Source organism: Hermetia illucens, chromosome 2, assembly GCF_905115235.1.
Source record: "Hermetia illucens chromosome 2, iHerIll2.2.curated.20191125, whole genome shotgun sequence".
In the NCBI taxonomy this organism is placed as follows: Eukaryota; Metazoa; Arthropoda; class Insecta; order Diptera; family Stratiomyidae; genus Hermetia; species Hermetia illucens.
Genome location: NC_051850.1, coordinates 93,669,306 through 93,695,491, shown reverse-complemented (window position 1 = coordinate 93,695,491; position 26,186 = coordinate 93,669,306). Strand labels below are relative to the sequence as shown.

Sequence of the window (26,186 nt, the reverse complement as noted above, 5' to 3'; positions counted from 1 at the left end):
GATAATCTGTCGAAGAAATCCTCATACAGAGAAGGCGGGCTTAGGCAGGGAAAATATACACACGATATGATAAAGGGACATATGTTTGGCGGAAGGACACGTATGGTAACAGAATCGTAGGAGGAGGAAATGTTGATTTCGGCACGGAGAGGAGACTTAACAGCTATTAGAGCACCTCCGCCAGTTGTCTTGCCAAGTGCAGCGCAGTTCCTGTCACAACGAAAGATAGAGTAACCATCGAGGAGCTCAGAATCTAAAATCCTGTCATCCAGCCAGGTTTCAGAAATGCAGATGACATGATGTTGGAATTCTAAGGCAGACAGTTTGAAATCCGACAGCTTGGTCGCTCGGGCGACATGAGGTCGGAAAGGTCTGCGGTTCAGCGGTGGCGGGCGTCGATGATACACAGGAGGAAGCATGCGGTGGTGCTAATGCAGCGATGCTGTGTAGGGAACCTGTCCCTCGGATGGAGGACGATTTTTCAATTGGCTAGCGGACGTCATCGAATTGATACAATCTTTTATAGACGCATTGGAATAGTGCGTCGCAGATAGAGGCAGAGAATTAGTCGACTTAGGGCGACTTAGATATGGCGCCAGTTTTGTTGGCTGCAGTCGCCGGCGAGGTACAAGCAGAACCAGTCAGCGGCATCTCAGGAGCTGAGGCTACGCTGGTGGTCGATGAAGTAGCAGCTTGCGGGGGCAGAATTGTCGGCGATTTAGGAACTGCATGTTGAATCGACGACAAAGTCGCCGTGTGTTGATGCACCAGCAGAAGGAGATAGCGTCGAGCTACATGCCTTTCCAGACTAATCAGAGGCTGGACTACTTATATCACAGATATGTCGATTACTACCATGCGCCTTGAAATGATTCCAATATATTGCTGGTGTGATCTAGCAATTGTAGTTTCATATCCGCAAAAGGATAATATAAAATTCGAAATCCATGTAACTAGAAAAACATTCTCTGAGTAACATTCTAGAAAATATATTTGTTCATAAGAAAATACAGCAAATTGCACCTCAAAGGGTATCAAAAGCACATAATCTATGATGAAAACGGCCATCGTGGCCACCAGAAGCCCAAACTCCAACATCTGTATAAAGTCTCTTCGGCATCATTATAAAAGCGGGGCATATTTCACATTATTCTAACTCCAGAAAACTCATTAAAATTACCGCTTACTACACCAGATACCAAAATTCAAGGATCAAATCAAAGCACACAAATCTAAACAAAGCCATTTAAAGAGCTGTTGAATATCACCACCAAATAACACCAAGACTCGGAAATGAAATAGGACATATATCTAAGTACAAACCTCTGAAAAGGAGGTTGAGAAACCTCAATCCCTTCATCGACCATGAGTGTATCCTTCGCAACGCGAATATGCGCAGTGACCATATGCATCCCATTCTTTAACCATCTTATCGTCATGTATGAAGCTCAGGAAAAGACATTATATGGTATTCGACATGAACTTCACTGATGAGTAACATAATAGTAAGCCGGACCATCAAATGATAGGCGAGTATCTTGCAGTTCACATTAGCCCTCCTAATCCGTTGTATTATAATATGCTGTGAACCAAAAAGTTCTGCACCTTTATCCCTTTAGCGATAGCTATTTCGTTCGCTACTTCGCCCCTAAAGAAACTCTAGGCGTTTCCTCGCCTTATCAGTGCGATGAGATGGAGAGCATAAATTAAAATAAATAAATATTGGGTTGGGGAAAAAGTAATGTCGTATTTGTGATAAAATATTAACGCTTTATTTAACATACTTAGAATTACCCTTTTTAAGTCAAATATGCGCCGTTTTGTTCGCAAACTTGTTGCCATTTAGAAGGCAACTCCATTATCCCCCTCTTATAACCCCCCCCCCCCCCTTCTTTATTTGCAAAAAACTCAGACAGCCAGTTTTTGCAAGCCTCTTTTGAGGCCAACTTAGTAGCACCAAGAGCGTTTTGCATGGATCGGAAGAGATGGTAATCGCTTGATGCCAGGTCCGGACTTACCACCGTAAGTGCGATAGGACATCCCATCCGAGCTCCCGTAGCTTCTGACGGGTCATCAAAGATGTGTGAGGCCGAGCGTTGTCCTGGTGGAACACAACACCATTCCTATTGACCAATCCTGGCCGCTTCTGGTCAATCACCTGCTTCAAACGATCGAGTTGCTCACAAAAGAGGACCGAATTGAGATTCTAGCCATAGTTGAGCAGCTCATAGTGGATGATTCCGTTCCGATCCCACCAAAAACACAGCAAAACCTTCCTGGCGGTCAATCCGGACTTGGCGATGATTTGGGCCGGCTCGCCGTGCTTCGACCACGATCTTTTTCGCTTGAGGTTGTCTTACGTGATCCACTTTTCATCACTAATCACCGTCCGCTTCAAAAAGGAGTCGAATTCGTTCCATTTCAGCAGTGCATCGCAGGCGTTGATTCGGTCCAACAGATTTTTTGCGTCAACTCGTGTGGTACCCAAAAATCCAGCTTTTTTGGAATCCAATCTTCTGCAAATGGTTCCAAACGGTTTTATGGTCCTTACGCAATTCTTGCCCAATCGAGCGAATGCTCACATGCCGGTCTACTTAGATGATTTCGACGATTTTATCGGTTTCTACGACGATTGGCCTACCAGTACGGGGTGTATCTTCGACATCCACTACACCAGAACGAAATCGATCGAACCTACGCTGTGCTGTGCGAATCGTTACACTATCGGACCCATAAACTTCACAAATTTTTTTGGCCGCCTTCGTTGCATTTTTACCTCTCAGGTAGTAAAAATGTAAAATATGTCAAATTTCTTCCCTGGTGGACTCCATCTTTGACGCGCTATAACTTGAGACTGAAACGCACGATCATAAAACTGTCAAAGAAACACCTGTAGCCCAGAATGTCGTCTTTAAATCACCGTATAGTATGACCGGATGCGATAAGTACAACACAAGATATGTGTTGCTATCTATTGACAAAATACGACATTACTTTTTCCCCAACTTAATATATATGAAAAATAGTAACCAAAAGTGGACCTTTATCTCAATAATTGTCATTGTGTATTTTAGTCTAATTGACATAAATGTGGAAGACCTTAGCAACTTCTAATAAGTAAATTGGTAAATAATCGGAATTTTCCAATTGTGCTACCTTCTTTCCTATGCACCATATGAAAATATCGAAAAATACCTATGGCATCTCCCCATTTCGAATATAACAATAACCAATTCCAAGTTTTTTCCGCATGCACGTACACATGAAAATAGCAAACAATGAACATCGAAGCATTCCCACAACTCAAATTGAAAACTCTCATACAATAATATAAAAACTCTCCAAATAAAAGCAAAACACAGAAAAAGCAAACGTAAGAGAAAATGCAAAATCTGAAACGATTCTGGTGGCAAATATGAAAATTTTCCTGAAAACACGTTTCCATCCACAAATAAAACGTAACAAACACTGGATGAGATTGCTTTATTCCCGACGTAATTGGCTCAGTTTTCGCTCTTACCTTGGAGAAGGTACCATACTTGCGAAAACAGCGACGCCGACCCAAATATAAAATTGTTTTTGTTGAGGTAAATTTGTGTGGTGAAATATGTAACATATGAATTTATAAATACTAAATCTACTGAGCAATTTATTCACTTTTCACTTTAAAACCAAGGAAAGCACATATGCCGCCACAATGTTAACATGAAATTTCGAGGAAAACTCTTACAAATTTCGCCAATTGTCTGTTACGAACATCTTAATGTTTCCTTGCTTACCGGACATGGAATCCCAAGCTGTAAAGAAGTTAAAAATAGGAATAGAAAGATTAGATGCTGAAAATGATTGACAGATTGAAGAATGGTTAGTATGATACATGTAATGATTGAAGCGGAAATGTAAACAAAAGATGAATACTCTAAAGTAGTAATGCCGACGAACAGATGAATACGAATCTATACTTGCACGTTTCCAGATATTTTTAGATTTTTTCAGCAGAAAGTACACGCAAGAAACTTTGAGGTGCTCAAGATGACTGGAAAGAATTTGTATATGACTGAGATGAAGAAGGAACCAACAGAACACCACGCCCTAAATAAACTTATCAGTACCTGTTCCAGCTTTGGTTTGCTTACTTCTCCTATAATGCAGCAGAACTAAATATAGTTTAGGAAGAAGTTATGGAATAAAAATATACGGATACACTTTTCTTCGGATGATGACAGCTTTTTCAACTGCATTCAATACTGAAGATTCACTTCAGCATATTGTCAATCACTCTAAAATTAAGTGGAAAAGCGCGATGTATTTTCAACCACAGACTCCGCACAATTGGTCAATGACAAATGATAATGACTGCGAAAGACGTGCTTATTTTAGGCTCCTAAATATTTCCTTTTAGTTTTTGTGACCTGAATTTCTAATTAAGTGAAATATTTTTATTTTTGCTGTCGAAATAGTACAGCTGTTCTTGCACATTTGAGCGAAATTGACACGTTTATTTGAATAATGTAATTAATTGCTGGTTGAACAAAATTTTTCTAGAAATTCAGCCAATTGTGTCTCATAATGTACTAAGAAGCATCTCGTCACATAGAAATAGATTTTTCGTGCATTGTTGCAGTACTTACTAATGTTCTTAAAATATTACCTGCAAAAAAAAAGCTGGTCCAAAATCAAAGTTCCGGCAATTGTCACCGGAAATCTAGGTATCCTCGGTAACGTGTCTTCGCGGAAAATCGCGATAACATTTTAAATATATTTACAATAAGTTAGGAATCATAATAAATGATGATCGAGGTCAAACATTAGCTGAATATATGGTTTTCTACAGCTAGATAAATCCGCATTTATTTCACTAGCTCAATATCCAGTCCAACTTCACCTACGTGATCATCAACACGCACTCGTACGTTTCTTTCCTGGGCTATCACGAAAGGTGAGGATTCTTTGCCGCAGAAATTCCTCAGAAAACATTTTAACAATATCTAGATATTGGAAAAAATCTGATACTGCTCATCTAATTGCGCTTTGTCGAACTTGTTAGCAGAGAGCTGAGTTCATCCACAATTTGTGCAGTCGCTTAGCGTGGCCACATAGTATTCACTCCAAACGTCCGCCCAGTTTTTGTCGCATTTTCTTAATGTCTAAAAGGAGATTCCATTGGTTTTAGTTACCTCTTTATTTATACAGGGATTTCTTCATCTTCTTTTTCTTCAGTCTCTGTCCCGTATATGTATATACGGAAATATAATTGTGCGTAATGCGGTTCACAATTCATTCCAGCAGCAAGTGTTAGAAAATTGATCGTAACTTTTGAGCTAGTAGAAGACGGTGCGATAGTCGAGTTGGTTGACGATCTGCGAGGACATGGCTTCCGGTTCAAAATCCATTTGAGCATGGCAGGCAACAAATTACGCTCTACTTCGGCTTATGACGACCATTCACATAAAAATTCCTCATCGTGGATGTCAGACAGCCAATCATCGGCGTTAATCTATTGCACTATTTTGCTCTTATAGTGCATCTGCACCGATACTACGATTTTTGGCGGAACAACTTAGAAATCCAGTAACTAATACCACTACATATTCAAGGAATTCGCCGATCATCATCATCATCAACGGCGCAACAACCGGTATCCGGTCTAGGCCTGCCTTAATAAGGAACTCCAAACATCCCGGTTTCGCGCCGAGGTCCACCAATTCGATATCCCTAAAAGCTGTCTGGCGTCCTGACCTACGTCATCGCTCCATCTTAGACAGGGTCTGTCTCCTCTTCTTTTTCTACCATAGATATTGCCCTTATAGACCTTCCGGGTGGGATCATCCTCATCCATACGGATTAAGTGACCCGCCCACCGCAACCTATTGAGCCGGATTTTGTCCACAACCGGACGTTCATGGTATCGCTCATAGATTTCGTCATTGTGTAGGCTACGGAATCGTCCATCCTCATGTAGGGGGCCAAAAATTCTTCGGAGCATTCTTCTCTCGAACGCGGCCAACAGTTCGCAATTTTTCTTGCTAAGAACCCAAGTTTCCGAGGAATACATGAGGACTGGCAAGATCATAGTCTTGTACAGTAAGAGCTTTGACCCTATGGTGAGACGTTTCGAGCGGAACAGTCTTTGTAAGCTGAAATAGGCTCTGTTGGCTGACAACAACCGTGCGCGGATTTCATCATCGTAGCTGTTGTTGGTTGTGATTTTCGACCCTAGGTAGGAGAAATTGTCAACGGTCTCAAAGTTGTTTTCTCCTATCCTTATTCTTCTTCGTGTTTGACCAGTGCGGTTTGATGTTGTTGGTTGATTCGTCTTCGGTGCTGACGTTGCCACCATATATTTTGTCTTGCCTTCATTGATGTGCAGCCCAAGATCTCGCGCCGTTTGCCGCCTGCTCGATCTGGATGAAGGCAGTTGTACGTCTCGGGTGGTTCTTCCCATGATGTCGATATCGTCAGCATAGGCCGTGATGTGATATATGAGTTCGACTACTTGCTTTAGCAGGGTATATGCCAACCTCCAAGCAATTCATGGGCAAGCTCCTGATGATGCCGAAGAAGATTGGACAATGGAGGCCATGCGGAAATTATCGTTGTATCAATGGAATAATACTCCGAGCAAAAACCCCATCGTTTATTTGATTGATTTTCTCACGAACTGAGCAAATGCCACGTATTTTCAACGATTGAATTAACAACGAGTAACATCAGCTTCCAGTCACGGTGGAGGAGATACCGATAACTACAGGTATCCCCCGTTTGGGTTCTTCGAGTTTAAAGTGACGATATTTCATGTATATAACGCGGGGCAGCATTTTCTTCGAGGATTCGATTGCTGCGTTGTAGCGTCAAAATCGATCGAAGAGCATCGCGTATTATTTTTGAACGACTTTGTGACTACAAGCTAAAAGCTAGACGCTTCGAGTATGAAGTTTTATAATTGTTTGCATAAGGAACTTATTATTAGTGATACTATCCTCTATGTTGGCGGCCTGGTCTGATTATGCTTCAGGTTAAAGTTGCATAATTAGACAAGTCCTCACACGACCTCCGCGTGGTGGCCGCTGGAAACCGTCTTCGGGCGGGCCAAGAGTGTGTAGGGCCGGACTGGGAGTAGGCTCATCCAACTGACGAGGATCTGCTTGTCTGCTGGTCATGTGTTAGGGGCAAGTAGATCTGGCGGGGGGATGGACTGAAGTAACAGCCCGGGGATCGTCCTCCCTGCACCGGAGAAGGTGCTAATAGGACCCCAAGCCAAGGTGGAACAGCATACGCCGAGGGCTGCGTGGCCAATGGGGAGCTTGGTCTTTAGTATGCGAACTCTGAATACCTTGGGCACCTTCAGTTTCAAATAAGACCCTTACCCTGGTGGCCGGGCCAGCCAGGGTGGACATTCTTCCCGGACTACTCGTGGGACCAAGACATGGACTCAATTAATAAAAAAACCAAAACGACGATAGAAGAGGAGGCGATGATGCCAGGCGCATCATCGGAGGACGAGCTGCTGGCCTCCAGCCAGGAGACAGTGGCCGTTGAGAGCAGTACAATCGGTGCCAGCCGTAGCACCGTTATGCTGAAACCAACCGCAGGGACCTCCCGGAGCGAGGCGTCAGACGGACTAGTGGCTTCTAGCCTGGAACCCACTGCCGTCAGGCTGGGTGTAGCGAGTACCAAACATAGTACTCCTGACCCGAAGCCCTCAGCGTCGGGGGATCCCTCGAAAGCGAAAACCGACAAGAATCGCCGGAAACCGGCTAAGAAGCGAAGATCCACGGGTGTCCTGCTCAAGAGTCAGTACCAGAAGGCCATGCATATTCTCGGCAAGATTGCCAAGAATAAGGAGGCCGGTACTGTCGACGAGCGGGATGAAAAAGACCTCGCTAAATACCAGGCGATTGTTGATGAATACAACAGCAAATGCCGGGCTGACGAGCAGAAGGCGAAGCCCATCGCTCTAAAACGCAACCGATCTCAAGACGAGGTCGAACAAGATAAAAAGCGGAGTAGAGTGGGCAAGAGCGCAGACGCCAAGCAACATACGAAGGAAATTGTTCAGCAACCGTCAGCCGGCGGGCCACGTACTGCGAAGACCTTCAGCGATGTGGCCAGGAGTCACTTATGGGTGGCGCTGGCGGATGGCAATTCTGCTAGCGGCAAACTAACGCTGGAGGTGTGGACCAGTGTTGAGGCTAGGCTGTCGGGCATGGTCTATGAACATCTCGTGGAAACCGGAGGCAAACACCCGGGACTCACTCCCCACTTTGATTCATCTCATGTGGTCCGTGGGTTCCACGTAATAGCTTGCATGGACCAGTTCTCTAAGGACTTTCTCGGCTCGTGCGTCGCTAAGATCAGCGACGCTTGGGAGGGCGTTAAGCTCAAGACTATCCCTTACGACGAGATTCCCAGGAGACCGGTCGCTCGCATTTGGTTGCCGAAGATCCGCATGGAGAAGGACAAGCTCGTCCATTTCCTGCGCCTTCACAACCCCGGGATTTCCATGGACGACTGGGTTGTTATAAAGGAGGAGGAACCTCAGATAAACAGCCAGCCCGTACTACTCCGCATAAACGAGGAGTGCCTGGAGGCACTGAAAAAGGCCGATTACAAAGTGTGGTTCGGAGTCAGGAATGCCAAAGTAAAAATGTTCCGCTCTGCAAAACCGGACGACGACCTTGACCCAATCGACGCCGCCAACGAGCTGTTGGAGGAGATGACGATCGACGGTCCGACGGGGGCTGTCGAACCCCCCACGCAAGCAGATCATGCTGAGGGTAACGCAGATAAATCTGCAGCACTCGAAGTGTGCCTCGGCTAATCTGTTCGTCTTCCTCTTAGAGGAAGACATCGACATCGCATTAATACAGGAGCCCTGGGTCGGAAGCGACCGAACCATCAAAGGGCTCCAAAACAAATATTTTAATCTATTCCACAGCACAGGAGACGCTGATCAGGCTAAACCTAGAGCATGTATTCTTGCGAGGAAGAGTCTGCACGCTTTTCTGTGCCCGGACCTGAGTTCCAGTGACCTAGTTGTGGTCAAGCTGGAGCAGGTGGGGGCAGAGAACGTGTATATTTCCTCGGCGTACATGGCTCACGACCGATCAGCTCCGCCACAAGAACTACAACATCTGACGAACACCATAACACCAAAGAAAGCCAACCTGCTGATAGGCTGCGACGCAAACGCAAGGCATACGCTTTGGGGCAGCTCTGAAATCAACGAAAGGGGTGAGTCATTCTTTGATTTTATTATTACTTCAAATTTATCGGTGTGTAACAGGGGCAGTACACCAACCTTTCATTTCCCCTGCTCGGAGAACTGTGACGGTTGGGAAGAGGTCCTTGATATCACCCTAATAACCGACAACGGGATTCTTCGGGTGGAGGACTGGAGAGTGTCTGACCAGAGATCCTTCTCTGACCACAGTTGGATACTCTTCAGTCTAGATCTCGCCGCAGAGGTCTCCAAGCCCTTTAGAGACCCCAGGAGGATCGACTGGAGAAAGTTTGGTCGGGTAATTAAGAACAAACTCTCCGGTGCGCAAATTGGTAGGATTGGCACGACAGACGAACTGGAGTCAAAGGTCGGGGCTCTGGAGAAGGCTTTTGATACCGCCTTCAAAGTCTCGTGCCCTGCTAAGTACAGCAAAAACACCCTGCCACCGTGGTGGAACGAAGATCTCTCTAGTCTCAGGAAGTTGACCAGAGAAATCTTCAACATCTGCTACAGACAAAAATACTGGCAGCCATACAAGGACTGCCTAAAGAAGTACAAGTCGGCCATCAGGACCGCCAAGAGGCGGTCTTGGCTAGACTATTGTCAGAACATTGAAAGCACTAGTGAATGCGCGAGGCTCAATAAGATTCTGTCCAAGGAACATAAGAGTCCATCCTTCCTTAAAAAGTCGGAAGGCTCCTGGACGGAATCTTCTAGTGAAACCTTGGAGCTGTTGGTGCAAATGCACTTTCCCTCCAGCGAGGAGGACTGTGAGTCAGAACCTCGCTTGGAGGGTTTGCGGCAACCCCAGCTGTGCGAGACTATCAAGTCGGTAATTACCGGGGATAGGATCGGCTGGGCTATAAACAGCTTCTCCGCATACAAATCTCCGGGCCCAGATGGCATAATGCCAGTCATGCTACAGAAGCAGCAGGAAAGGGTTGTGCCGTGGCTTGTTGAGATTTACCGGAGCTGCATCACTTTAGGATACGTACCGCAGTCCTGAAGGCGCGCACGGGTGGTTTTCATACCGAAAGCGGGCAGGCGCGGTCATGAGTCCGCGAAGGACTTTCGACCAATCAGCCTGACCTCTTTCGTGCTGAAGACCCTAGAACGCGTCCTGGACATTCACTTAAGGACGATTATGGAGAGAACGCCTTTCTCTAAGTCCCAGCATGCCTACCTCAAAGGAAAATCCACAGAAACCGCCCTCCACGAGGTAATTGGCACGATTGAGCGGTCGCTGCAGTACAAGCAGTATACCCTTGCTGCCTTCTTGGATATAGAAGGAGCCTTCAACAATGTCAGTACCAACGCCATCAAGGAAGCCTTGACCGGTATTGGATTGGAGGGGTATCTCACGCATTGGATTATATCCATGCTGAGTACCAGGATAATCCAATCCGATCTGGGAGGCAACCACTTGACCAGAGCTGTGAACAGAGGCACGCCCCAGGGTGGTGCTATCTCACCGGTGCTCTGGTTAATAGTAATGGACAACATTTTACGTACATTAGACAGCAGCGGGGTGAAGGTGGTGGCGTATGCCGACGACTTGGTGATACTAGTATCTGGGATGTTTCTGTCCATTATGAGCGACATCATGGAAGGAGCGTTGCGAAAGGTGTGCCTGTGGGCCGCAAGATGCGGACTCAGCATAAACCCAACCAAAACGCAACTGATGCTATTCACCACCAAGATAAGGATACCTGAATTCCATCTACCACGGCTGAATGAACAAAGATTGGTTCTTTCCTCTAATGTGAAGTATTTGGGTGTAATCCTGGATCCTAAGCTAAATTGGAGGTTGAACATAGAACTGAGGGTTAAGAAGGCCTGTATAGCCTTCTATGCCTGTAAGAGAACCTTTGCCAAGAAATGGGGTCTCCGGCCGAGGATGGTTCTCTGGACGTACGGATCTATTGTATGGTGGCAGGCTTTGAAGAAGAAATACAATAGAACGAAGCTTAATAGGATTCAAAGAACCGCGTGTGCGGGTGCTACGGGGGCTCTGGAGTCTTGCCCGGCAGATGCTCTCAATGTACTCCTGCATCTCCTCCCCCTTGACCTCCACATCAAATATGTTGCAGCGTGCAGTGCCGTAAGACTGCGTGAGTCCGGATGCTGGGCAGCAAAGTCCTACGGCCCCAGCAACATTCTAGATGAAATACCTCGAGAAATCTGGGCATCCCCCACGGACTGTCACACGCAAGCTGAACTTCACGAGAAACTTTGCTGTGGACCTTCCAACCAGGGCAAAGTGGAAGACCGGCGGCGTGTTGCAAGACTATGACACGGTATTCTTTACGGACGGATCAAAGATGGCCTATGGAGTCGGCGCGGGGGTTTTCTCGAATACACACGGTGTATCCAAGTCATATGGTCTCCCAGGTTTCGCCAGTGTATTCCAGACGGAAGTACTGGCGATATTGGAAGTCTGTCGATGGCTGGAGCGTGAGTCGAGTCCCAAGCGTAACATAGCCATTCTGACCGACAGCCAAGCGGCCATCAAGGCCTTGTACTCAACGACGACATCTTCCCGGTTGGTGGGGCAGTGCAGAGACACGCTCAACCATCTGGGCGGCACGCTCAAGATCACTCTCCTCTGGGTTCCCGGGCATAGGAACATAGAAGGGAATGAGCGGGCTGACGGATTGGCCAGGCAAGGCTCTGCTCTTGGCAGTCCCTCGGGGAACACAGTCGGTGTTCCGCTGGCGGCTGTCGGGGGCCGAGTCTACTCGCACTACCTAGCAGCCGCGGGCCTGAGATGGCGAAGGCTTACAAGCTGTGCCAAATCAAGGAGAATTTGGCCCGCTTATAACATAGCCCGATCACGAGAGCTCCTGTGCCAGACGCGTGCAAATGCATTCAAGATTACGGCGGTCTGCACGGGGCACTGGCCCATAGGGGACCATGCCGCTAGGCTCGGCTTACCCTACAACTCGCATTGCCGAAGCTGCGGAGAAGGAAGGGAAACCCTCATGCACTTTCTCTGCGATTGCCCGGCTCTGGCTCGAGTCAGGCTGCGGACACTGGGTAAACCATTCTTTGGGGACCTCAGTGAGATTTCTAGTTACAGGGTCGGAGAGCTGCTTTCCTTCGTGAATGCTACGGGCTGGCTCTGAAGATCCGAGCCAGCTGGACTCCGCTTCCCTGTTCCTATAACAACAGTCACGGTCTTAGGAGTTTGTGGCATCAAAACGGCGCACCAAAGCGCTAATTGGGCTCCTCGGAGCGGCCATTGATACCTACCTACCTACCATCCTCTATGTTGCTGCAAAGTTTGGTTCTCCCAAGAGGAACGATCAATTTCAAAAAATTCATAATATAATATAATTAAGTTTATTTGGACACATCAAAATGGAACATTTTTTGTGATTTAGATTTCATATAAGCGCATCGTTCTGAATTTTTTCAGATTTTCTGGTTTGAATAGTTTGCAAAAATGAGTCCTGTCACACCTTTAGTTTGCCCATTTTCACCCCTCACTCACCCATATTGCAATTTACATCGAAACTAAAATCTGCTTTTGAAAGTGAGACTTTTCATTAGATACCACAGGTGAAGAAAAAATTTACATTCCCCCTTCACGTAAGTTCCACGTAAATTTATGTCACTCACTATATGTATGGGATTTCATAGTTCCCATATGTCCACCAAATTTGGTTTGAATCGGTAAAGCAGTTTTGGACAAAACTGCGTATGACAGGCAGACAGCCAGAAAGTAAACCGATTTTAGTAAGATTTTGTTTCACAAAAAATCTTAAAAATGCATATTCGGTACACGTTCAGCTGAATACCAAGGATATTTGTTGAGAACGGCATCATCCCTCTTCTGGGAGAGTTGAAACGATATTGGATCTCGAGGAGCCCTCAACAATAGAATACTTGCGATAGGCCGTGATTGAGGTGAATTTTAATCGCGACTATTGCATTGTGGAAATTTGAACATTTCTTCACGAACATCTCGTTGCTGCCACGAAAAAGGATAAACGGAAAATCATGTGGAATCCGCGACCCGGTGCTATTTTCCGAAATTCTAATGCAGCGTTACTGGGACATTCCATTTAAAACATACCCCTGGCTATTAAATGAAAGCAGTACTTGAACAATTGAATAACAACGTTAGGATATGATTTTCCCAGAAATTCACTGATGCTCAGTAAAAATATAGCTCCTAAGACCGGGAGTTGCAAGCAATTTACAATGCTGTCAGATTCGTTTGTTAAATGATTGAAGGACGTCCGCTAGTGATAAAAAGGGACCGCAAACCAATGACGTTTGCATCCAGGCAGAAAGCCAATAAAGCGAACCCGAGACAATTACAGACAATATTCAACCAGTATTGTTTATATCGCTGGCACCGTTCTGATGGACGGGTTGGGTCGCGTTTTGTTACTCTCCCTGCCGCGGTTACTTCAGAAAAACTATTTTTACAGTAGATTACCGTCAATGGATTTCAACAGCTATGTAGCTCCGTGCCGTCACAAGCCCTTTAAAAGCTTCAAGATGACGACAGCGATATCGCATTGTAATGCGACGTATCGATATCCAAAATACGACCTTACACCAAATTGATCATGTGTTGATTGAACGCTGCTACCTCTCAGCCTTGATGAATGTCAGAACATATAGGGGGACTAATATAGACTCGGATAACTATCTCGTTGGCATAGTGCTCCGAGCTCGAATCACAACACCGCCTTCAATCCCCTCTGACAATCAAGTGAGAATGAATACTGAAACCATTCAGAACAAAGCCCTCCGTGCAATTCATCGGCTTAAAAATCATAAGTCGCCAGGAGCCGATGGAATTACAGTCGAATTGGTTAAATATGGAGGCGACCAACTGCAACAAATGGTTCATCAACTGATGCTCAAGGTCTGGGGCAGCGAATCAATGACTGACGACTAGCAACGAGGATTTATCTTTCCCACACTTAAAAAGGGGGATATCACACAGTGCAGCAATTATAGAGATACCACGTTGCTGAGTACTATCTATAAGATATTCTCCGCTATTTTGCTAGTTCGGATAGCCCCATACGCCCAGAACATCATCAGCCCATACTGACAGCCCTTGAAAAAGAGAAGAGAAAAGATCTGACTCATTTTCGACAAATAAATTGGAAGACTTAAAATTGAGAAATGATTCGCATTTAATTTGTCTCATTAAATATCCTTCAATTAAAATGCGAATCCTTACCGAGAAGCATTTACTTCTACAATAAAAGCGAATAATTCAATTCCCAAAGTTAAAATCGAATAAATTCTCTGAAAAAATGTCTTCAATTTCGTTGGATGAAGAAAACGAAGTGCTATAACTCCTTACATTAATAATGCATGAACCAACATCAGCTTCATACCATATTCATGTTATATTAATAACTACATCACTCCCCGTTTTCAAAATTCTGTTTCGCTTCTTTGGAGTTGTTATGATACAAAGGTCAAAAGGATAAGTCTTTATCGTAATACAGCATTTGTTCTTCTGATAGATGTTCCTCATATTCATCTCCAGAGACTATCACTGTTATTCAGAAATTTGGCACTTCTCCTATTTTATTCTTGTTGCATTATGGCATGCATTGGAACTTTAAAACAGTTTGTAATTATGGTAGGCGTGACATCTTAAGTACGGACTAAAATCTTTTTGATTCTCCAAAAGTTCCAGAACTTCCTTTAAACTACGTTTCTGGTAATGCATTTTGAATGATTTCCATGCCCCTTGATTGAACTTCGTCGAAAACAATGAGACCTGTTACTTCTCCACATTATTTTTCAATTCTAGTTTTCACCTTGTTTCAGCCAGCCATATTGGCTGCAAAAACAAAGTTTGCCTTTCTTTGCTATGCTTTCGTTCAAGACATTTATCTCCAATTAGCACTAAAGTTCCTTTTGGTAAGCACTTGTGAAAAATAATGTTTTCGTTTATACCTTCAACAGTCGAATTATAGCACAAACTCCTTTAAGTCAGTCGCTTCTAGAATCCCATGTCTATTTTGAAATCAGCTGTGACTAATCGTCGCGGTCTCTGAAAGCAGAACAATTCAAGCTAGGATCTCTTCCTTCAATATTGGTCGGCCTAAGGGGAAATTGGTTCGTCTCACTAAACTGAACCATTCGAAAACAGCTTTTTCAACGGTTTAGTATTTACATGCCCCGTTCTTTTTAACACCTGCCACTAGAACTAACATTTTCAAACCTTTTGCCCTTATCTGCCCAAATAGGAAACAAAGTATGTACTAAGAGATTTTTGAACTTCAAACTTGCCTGTTTTATCACCTTCTGTGTGTAGGTATTTTGGATAAAACCACTCCAAATAGACAGTGTATGCTCAAATTTCGTACAACGAAGAATCCTGTAGAAATGAAAAGAGGACATGATAGTGAGGCGTGCACTATTTTCACCTCGAGCCCAGTTTCTGTGCATAATATGCACCTCAGGCCCAGATTTCCATCCCGTAGAATGAATAGGTTGCAAATCATGCATAGAAACTTGCCTCGAAGTGAAAATAGTGCAGGCCCCACTATTATCCCCTCTTTTTATTGAAATATTTATGTCTCATGTTGGTTTGCGAATAAACACCTACATACATGAATATAGAAAGATTTGTTATTTGCACCGTGGAGACTTTTCGATTTCGACTTAAAAGAATTATAATGTATGAAATATTGAGTTGGGGAAAAAGAAATGTCCTATTTTGTCAATAGATGGCGACACTTAACCATATCTTGTGTTGTACTTATCGCATCGGGTCATACTATACGGCGATTTGAAGACGAGAATCTGCCCTACAAGTGTCCTTTTGACAGTGTTGTGATCGTATGCTTCAGTCTCAAGTTGTAGCGCGTCAAAGATGGAGTCCACCAAGCAAGAAATTCGTCATATTTTACGTTTTTACTACCTGAGAGATAAAAATGCAGCGAAAGCGGCCGAAAAAATTTGTGAAGTTTATGGGCCCGATACTGTAACGATTCGCACAGCACAGCGTTGGTTCGATCGATTTCATTCTGGTGCAGTGGATGTCGAGGATACACCCCGTCGTCGAAATCATCCAAGTAGACCGGCATGTTAGCACTCGCCCGATTGGCCAGGAACTGGGTATAGACCATAAAACCGTTTGGAATCTTTTGCAGAAGATTGAATTCTAAAAAAAGCTGGATGCTTGGGTGCGACAAGAGTTGACGCAAAAAAATTTCTTGGTCCAAATTAACGCCTGCGTGCACTGCTGAAACGGAACGAATTCGACCCATTTTCGAAGCGGATGGTGACTCGTGATAAAAGATCACGTACGAAAATCTCAAGCGAAAAGGATCGTGATCGAAAGGCGGCGAGCCGGTTCAAACCATCACCAAGCCACTATGAGCTGCTCAACTATGGCCAAACCCTCAATTTGGTCCTCTACTATGAGCAACTCGACCGTCTGATACAGGCGATTGACCAGAAGCGGCCAGAATTGGTCAACAAGAATGGTGTTCTGTTCCACCAGGACAACGCTCGGCCTCAGACATCTTTGATGGCTCGCCAGAAGCTACGAGAGCTCGGATGGGGTGTCCTATCGCACCTACACTATAGTCCGGACTTGGCACCAAGTGATTACCATCTCTTCCGGTCCATGCAAAACACTCTTGGTGCTACTAAGTTCGCCTCAAAAGAGGCTTGCGAAAACTGGCTGTCTGAGTTTTTTGCAAATAAGAAGGAGGGGTGGTTATAGGGGGGGGGGGGGGGGGGGGGGAATAATGAAGTTGCCCTCTGAATGGCAACAGGTTTGCGAACAAAACGGTGCATATTTGATTTAAATTGGATAATTCTAAGTACGTTAAATAAAGCGTCAAATTTCGATCACAAATACGACATTTCTTTTTCCTTAACCCACAATTTCCCCAAAGTTGCAGAATTGAATTCTATATAGAATGGGGGACAGGAACTCCAATAAAAGACCAGGAAGTACGTAGAGACTGATTTCGACTGTATGTTGAATTATCCGATATTCAATTCGAAGTGGTACTGACATCCCTTAGGGAGTAGTAATTTGACGCGGAAGAGGGAACTTTGACCTATTATAACTTCATTACAAACAGTAGGATTTCCAGCACCACCACCATGCCAGTATGATAATTTCAGACCCCGCACATGTAGAAACTAAAACCTGTTTCCAAGAGAACCTTTCATTTGATACCCCACATGGCAATATTTGATAAAAAACCACTCCTATTTTACGTATATTCGGACCATCCTTAAGTTCAACGTACAGCAATATAATTCACCGAATTTTGTTTTCAATAGATATAACCGCTTCAGTAAAACCTTAAAACCTTAAAAATGGGTTGTTACTGTTAGTGGAGCTTCCATTTTTTAAGGTTTTGTGTGAAACAAAACCTTATTAGAATCGAGTCGGTGTCTGTCTGGCCTGTCTTGCACACCCGATTTATTCGGAAACGGCTTGACCGATTGTCACGAAAATTCGTAAGAGTATGTGATCTGCTGTTCCCTTTACATACACCAAGTGGCGCCATTTTGTATTAAATTTAAGGAGGGGCTCCCCATACATGTGAATGGCGGATGCAAACTTTTTTTCCATAAAATGTGGGGTATCAATTGAAAGATCTCAATTAGTTGTTTTCAAAACTGGTTCCATATTTGATATTGAATGAAACGTAGGGGAGTGAAGGCTCAAAATATGATCCACAAAAAGTGTTACAGGTCTCGTTCCCAGAACCTATCCAACTGAAAAATCTGAAAAAATTCACAGTGGTGCATCCCTATGAAATCTAGGCCTCAAAATACATCTGGTTTCGATATCTACACAAATAAAGTTAATAATAGTATATTTTCACATTTTAGAAATTTACCCGCCAACCCCCCTTATGTTCATCCCAAAAGTACAAAATTTGGCATGCGTATAATGAAGAAGATATTGCACAATTTGGTCATCCATTTATTATTATCAAAGTTATAGGGGGTGAAACTTTGCCAGTTTTTGTGAATTTCGTGCATTCTACAACCTGTGTGACGTCATCATCATATATCAATTCATCAATACCATAACGATTCTTATGAATGGGGTCGCAAAGAATTATTTTGTTTTAGTTTTTTAGTCATTTGTATATAAATATCAATTACCCCAACCAGACATGTGTCTATATAGGTATATAGTTTATGCGTGCTAATGAAGTTTGCGGGTAGTGTCTAATTCAGATAGATATATTTGTACATTAAACCAGCCGTATTTAATATACGTACTATATATGTACATATGTATACTTTTGTGCACGAAGTAAATCGGAAATATGGGTACGAGTTTATATACGTGCATATAAATGTACAGTATTCGGAAGTAGGCAGTTTGTTTGTTTAGGGTGAGTATAATATCTATGGCTGTAATATGTAAGTATGTTTCGTAGTTTGTAAAAATATGAAGGATTATGTTGGATTTCTAGGTATATAGGGATAGAAAAATGTGCGTTGAAGTTTCTTACATAAGGTGAACACGAAACCTTTATACCCGAACCACGACTTGTTTAAAGATATTTTAATGTAAAAAAATCATTTACATATGACTGCCATTTCTGAATGTTGGCCGGGCAAAAGACAATGAAAGAAAACAAAAATTTGTTTGAATTATTTCTAGCGTTCCAAAATTAATGGAACCGACCTCATCAAATCCAGACGAAGTTAGATGTTATTTTCAAAGAAAAGTTATGGCATGTAATTTATATTGTCAAAAAAACAGCCAGACTCATCTTAAGCCCTAAAATATAATGGAAAAACAGGGTGTATATCAACGACTCTCATCAAAGTGAACAAATCTACTTCAAAGCCGAAGTTTAGTTATAGTTCGAAAGGTCTAATTAATGGCACCGTCTCTAAGAAAATGTCATAGCACTCTCCACCTGTTATTAGATCTTCTTCTCCTTTCTCCTTTAACAAACTCTCGATAAACAGGATAATAACAGGAACTCAGAACCAAAAATGGAGTTGGGCTAGTCTAGGTCAACATCCTTCTTTTACGTTGCCCGGTTGGCGAAATACAATAGACTTCGATACGGAATTGGAGTGTTTACGAAATACAATAGGCATCGATCGCTTCTAAAAGGTCAAACGGAAGAATGATGATGATAGTCCTAAGCGTCAGGGGGAAAAAACGATGAATGCCTGAATGCGTGTGGCAATTCAGTCTACTATTTGCTCTTACACATTCACTTGTTGCGCTATTCACTAATTCATTTGTCTTGTTCCAAAGTCTGTTTTGTTGACAGAACTATTAATAAGATTCGGAAGCGATTTAGGTGGAAGTGAAGACGGCAAGGGTAATATCACTTTTCGCCCGCCTACAAGGACATCATACCGCCGCGTGAAAGAAATTATGAAGAGGTTAAGATTTGCGTCACACGATTTATAATTCAAAAACATGGAAACGTTTGACAAAATAGATAGTTATCTTGGTGGCCTCATTACCGTGTATCTAATAATGAGACACTGTCCTAAATAAATTATGCATGCATTAAATAACTAACATGTCAGCTTTCCCGTATAGGTTGAAAGGAAAGAAAATTGATCGTAAGGTCCGATATATACAAGCAGTCTTGAGCCAGGACGGTTCGTGTACAACAACCGTGGTAAAAATTTGAAATTACCATGCAAGAATAGTGTTGATAATGTCACTCTCATTAGTGATTTGATTAAATCTTTGTCCGAACGTAAATCGAACTACTCAGTCAAAGATACAAATAAAATTTCTTTACCCGAAAAATTAAATATATGCAAGCTGCATGGAAAATTGAATTTGACTCATCTGGAAAACAAAGTATTAGGTTGTTGCAAATGCAATGGCCGTTTTGGTACTAAAATTTAAAACGGCTGTAAAGCTTACAAAAATTTATTTATCAATCAAAATGGGTGCTAGTCGATTCAAAATACTTCTCCCAATGAAATTCAAAAGCATGTATGCCAGCTTCGTATAAGTCCAACTGTCGGGTGTTGATAAATTCGTCGAAGGCAATTTTAACAGCCTCTTCGTTCCTAAATTGTTTTTCCGCCAAAAAATTATCCAAATGCTTAAAAAAGTGATAATCGGTTGGCGAAAGGTCCGGTGAATATGGTGGATAAGGCAGTCTCATACTGAAATTCGTTCAACTTTTGAACCGTTGTTCTGGATACATGAGGTCGTGCATTGCCGTGAAGGAATATCACACCATCTCTGTTGACCAATCTCGGCGGTTGAATACTAAATTTTTGGTTCATTTCCTCGAATTGGGCACAGTATTTCTGTGCATTTATCGTTTCTACATGTGCCAAAAAAGAATAGTGGATAACTCCAGCTGTAGACCACCAAACAGTCACCATTACTTTCTTCGGATGGAGGCTCGGTTTCGGCATATGCTTCGGTGGCTCATTAGGAGCTAGCCATTGCCTTGATCGGGGACGATTGTCGTATAATATCCACTTTACATCACATGTCACTATCCTGTGCGAAAAGGGGTTGCTTTTGTTGCGGGAGAGTAAAGAACTGCAAATGACCCTTCGAAGCGCCATGTTTTGCTCCGTAAGGGCATGCGGAACCCATTTGTCGAGCTTTTTCGCCTTTCCAAGTTGTTGCAATTGCCGGGAAACTGTCGCCCAGCTTCTGTGTATCTCTCACAGACTGACGTGTGTCGGATTCGCCTAGCACACGCAGCTCGTTGTTATCCATCGATGGTCCTGGATGTCCACGTGGCTCACTTTACCAGGTTTACGTCACCTGGTCGGAATTTTTCGAACCACCGCCGTGTGGTTCGTTCGCTTGCCGCATCAGCTCCAAATGCGCTGCTAATGTTCCTGGTCGCCTCTGCTGCTTTATGACCAAGTGTGCACTCATACAAAAAAAGTATACGTTTTTGCCTCTTTTCATTCAGAAGGATGGTCAAAATTGAAATGACTCCTTGATTAGATTTAGGAGTATTTATACTTCATTATCCGACACCAACAGCGCCAACTGGTGGTGGTTTGATACAGCAAAATCGCAACTAACTTCACTTGAATGCCAAATCGGCCATTTCATATGCAACAACCTAATACTTTACAACTATTTATTAAGCACTACATATATAATTTATTATTTCACGAAGTTAGTACGAAATGACACATAAAGTCTGTGTGTTATTTCTAAAGTTCAGAGGACACTTCTTACATAAGGAAAGAAGTCCCGCAAAATTCCCACGACAATGAGCAAGTCGGAAACCGGAATCTCGGCGCTTCAAGTATGCAAAGTTTCATTTGTTTCTTATGTAAGTATATTTGTATAACAGAACCATCCCATTTGCATGTAGCCCGTAATGTACATATATGTATATGGAATGTCATGTCAAACTTCTCACTTTAGTGTGGTATTGACATTTAGTATTTTGAGTTGCAGTAAATTTACACGGAAAAGAAAATTTTGAGCTATTGTATCTTTATTACTAATAGTATGACTTTGATCAAACCTGGGGATATAATGCTTCATACATGGTCTACTTAATTGCGAATTTTCATAATTCTAGGATTAACTTTAGTGGGGGATTAATTTCACCAATACAGTAATGTACTATTAGTAAGTTAATTTGAGCCGATACCGATATGGAGAGGCCTGGATACCGTAAAGAGGCAACTTTTTTTTCAGATGTTTCGGTCTGGTAGTTTCTGAGAATGCGTTCGTCAAAGGAATCATCACTTTCGACCTCCATTCTCCTGTTCCCTCAACAACTGTCAAAACTAAGACTGATTTTTGAAAGTACTAATCGAGACCTTTCATTTGATACTCAACATGACTATATTCGCGTGTACCCTTAAACTCAAGTAGAAAGGTATAACTTACTTCAAAGATCCCACCAAATTTCGTGTCAATCGGTATAGCCGTTTCTGGGAAAAACGCGTGTGACAGACAGAAAGACAGGCAGACAGACGTCCATGAATTAACAACTGTCATAAATATAACCAAAGAGAACAACGGAGAAGACATTATAAACGACATTGCAAGTGACGAGTGATGGTCTAAATCGGTTAGATGACTTTGTACAAATTAGCCAATTATTTAATAGCAACCACTTGCTTTGCTCGCGATAATTTGGCTTTGATTGAATTGAACTTGATTTACTGTACTGAGAAGTTAACTTGCTGTTCACTAACCGGTAGCTGTGAATTGAACTTGAGTAGCGTGCTAGCTCGTGGAAGATTAGGACCCAGGTTCGATTCTGACTTAAATCAAACAACTTCTTTCTTCCTGTAAACATAGGGGGCCCTAGGCAAAGCCATCGGCCCCTTATCTCGAGAGTTGTCAACTCTATCTTGCTTTATGCAGTGCTCAAGTCTGGACATCGTCATTAAAGCTAAAAGAAAATAGGAAAAAAATCGCAGTCCCATACCAATTGAGCGCATTGCGATCGTCGTGCGCTTATCGTACAACACGATAGCAGGCATCATCCCCATTGACATTTTGGTGAACGAGGGTTAATTAACATGGAAATATGGGATGATTCATGACGCTAGACTCACCGAACTATTCTAGATGTCTCAAAATGATTCAAACTAAGGCACGGTAAAGTTAGCTACGACCTAACTCAATTCCTAAGCGGATACGGATTGTACCGTGCATACCTTCATCGTTTCCGACGGAGTTTGTAACTGTCCCAGGATCGCCGCACACAGAGCGGGTGCGGTTATCACTCAAGAATATTGTATTGCTAGCTTCCGCGTTCTCTGTGAAAGTTGATAATTGTAGAGATCCGCAATGCGAAATATTGACAGAGACATATAAGTTGCACAAAAGTAGGGCGAATATTGTTAACATGGATGTCCTTAACGTCAGTTTCTGTGACGACACCCAGACTCTCAACGTGCTAGAGGATCTTAGTTGAATGCGTATGTCACATTGAAAGATTTAACCTTCTTTTTAGAATTAATTGAATGACCTCCACCATAGCATGTTTCCTCTGTCTTAAAAAAAACCTTTTGAAACCCTGGGCAAATAGGACTCGCACAGTACCTTTTCAGCATCCTTAACTTTCATTCTCAACTCGGAAAGCATTAGTATTTCAAATGGGTTGATTGTAACGGATCAATATCCAGGTGCATTTTTTCTTATCGCATATATGGCCGGTGGGATTGAATACCCTTTTTCTGTTTTCACGACATACCTCCCGAAACCTGTATCCAATCCAAATCACTCGCGACATTATCTTTTACATTTCTACCAAGGATATCTGTTATGATGAGACCTGTATGAATTATTATTTAGATCACCTTTATTTTGCCGATACTTTTTCATATGAAAACAATCTCTCAATCCCCAAAAACACCAGGAACTGTTTAACGGACGGATCAACCTAACTCTAAAAGGCCACAGGGGCATATCTGTCATATCACTCAAAATCCAAAACAGCCTAATTTCCATAATAAATTAAGCAAGCACCTCATTATGTATGATTAAATTACCATCAAACGTCAGTCTCATGCTAGTCCTGTCCGTCATCACTGATATCAAATATTCTGAAGAAAACCTTCTTCGGCTGATCCTTTCCCTAAAAACTTTTATCCCTTCTGAACGAAGACTATCTGGATAACTCTCAATATAACGTTTTTTTTTACAACGAAAACTAGTCGCAATCACAATATTCACCTCTACCAAGTTAAAGAAGCGCTGTATAATGATAACTATTTCCAATTACAATTTTTAACCACCAATCGCTATGCTCTTTACCTTACTTCCTAACAACATAATCCAAGCATCCCTCAACGGTTACACGTTCTTGCATACCTTTCTTACTGGTAGATTGAACCCACATTTTATAATTTAGATTAAGTTTACTGTGGAGCTGGTTCCCAAGTTTATTAATATGTATATAAATGTTTGGTTAGAAAGAATGTTGTGTCCTTGAGCAGTGTACCTTCCAAACCCAGCCGAGATACTAAATACGGTGAAGCGATGTAATTGCAGTTAATAATTAATTACGGTTAAGAATGAGAAATTTTGTTCCTGCAAGCTGACAGGTAAAACTGTACCTGGATGGCGGACTTTGCGGTGAAAAATCTCCAAAACCTCTACACTGTTCGAGCATATGCATGTGGTAAGGCTAGTTGACTAATGTTTTTTGTATCCATGTAACAAGAAGGAGCAGAGATCGGCCTGAAAACTACCTTCTTTTCCAGATGACAACTAGCTAAATAATATTGTGACGAAAACGGCTAAGGAGAAGTATGTGTGATGTGAATTAAAATTTGTAGTGACGAAAATTAGCAAAGCCATAAATATTGTATAAAAGTAAATTTGCTTTTGATTAGAATAATAATAATCGTTGGCGCAACAATCCATATTGGATCAAGGCCTTGAAGTGTCTTAGAGCACTTCATTCAAGACCGTAACGGTACACTACAGTACACTGTAGGAGGCAATGTGGTCAACATTGCGCTCGCTTTGATTAGAATGCTTGACAATAAATGACTGAAATGTAGGTAGTAATCAAAGGAGATTTCTATTAAAGTATATTCGCCGCAAGAAGAATATACACAGGAGGTGAAACTGCCTTGGCAAGCCTTGAAGTTTTGCAGGACAGAAAATATAGTCAGTTGCGTTTTGCGCATCTTCACATCAATTCAATCTTATTTGTGTGGTGGTGTTAGTATATCTGGCCGGGTTTGATATAGAAAGTTTCCAGCTGGTTGCCAATCGTAGAAGGTGGCGATCCGAATAATATTGCAATGACATTTTATAAATTTCCTATTGTATTTATGTATGTGTGTATATTGGTTGTTTGTAGCTGGTTGCTAGTTACATGGATTCGCAGACAGAAGTGCTCTAAAAACACGAGACACAATACCTTGACAGTTGCGCTGAACGCACTGCGATCTTGAATCGGTCTCACACTAGATGATTCATTTTTTGTCCTGGGTTTTTTGACAAGTTTCACCTTCTTTGTATAGTCTCCTTGATTCGCCGCAATATTGCACTCGTAGCAATCGTACCATATCAAAAAATAGTTTATGCGTTTTCAAATTTGGTAGTTCACAGTAAACCACTCCAAAGCTGCCCGATGCCTCCACAGGCGTGAACTTCTTAATTGGTATTGGTGTGGAGGCAGTCGTCAACCCCGGGGAAAATCATCATCACAAGCGCCAACGAGCATCATTCCGACTATACGCCGTCAATGACACATATGAATTGAAAGCATTAACCTTGGATTTAAACCTTCGAACCACTTTTGAAAATTCAGTGTCGCTGACCTCTCCCAGCCAATCATTGGAGAAGACCTACTAGCCTAAAGTGAAGATTTTTGGGAACCATGAACTCTCATCGTCGATTTTTCCCCAAGGTTGCTAAGCTGCAAGCATCGTTAAACGAAAACAAACACAAACATCGTGTGATCATCCGGAGCCGACGAAGCATTTCGTCGCTGCAGAAACTCGATCACGGAGACAACATTATTGGTTCATTTCTGACCAGCCGCACCATTAGCTTTACTTATGGACGTATTCAACAATTCACAAATGGTTGCCTTCGGAAAGACCTTGGATATATACGAAAACGTCGCAGGCATCATTTTCGTCGCGAAAATCGATCATAAACAATTAGTTTACGCCTTTCATTACAAAATCGACCAGGCTTCCCACACAGAGAGTAGACAAAAGGCGTTCATCTCGCATGCTGTTCGCTCTAGAGATGCTACGTCAAACTCTGTTCGATGTATACCATCGCTGCACTCCCCCGGAAGTCGAGCCACTTACAAGCTAATGAAGGAAATGTTCGTCTGGCTGAACATGTATCGCGACAAGCAATTATGATCTCGAGCATGTGTTAGCTGCCAGCACATCTAAGGCATACGAAAAACAAGTTTCAGCCGCTCGGAATATCTGATCAGCGTTTGCAGCACCTTCACTTGGATAACGTTGGACCAGTTACCCCGTCCCGAGGTTTAAAGTACTGCTTGACTACGCTGGATCGATTGTT

General features: G+C 42.8%; 1 protein-coding gene across 2 annotated transcripts in view; it reads right to left on the bottom strand.

The window, feature by feature from the left end:
* The window catches only part of LOC119649686 (UPF0687 protein C20orf27 homolog), a 316,347-nt gene that overhangs the window by 215,614 nt on the left and 74,547 nt on the right, over positions 1 to 26,186 (bottom strand). The window contains exon 2 of one of the 2 annotated variants that reach the window (XM_038051948.1): positions 3,780 to 3,797. The exons of the other annotated variant lie outside the window; for it this stretch is intronic. Coding sequence (XP_037907876.1) covers positions 3,780 to 3,797 — 18 coding nt within the window. The remainder of the gene's footprint in view (positions 1 to 3,779; positions 3,798 to 26,186) is intronic. 2 annotated transcript variants of the gene reach the window in all.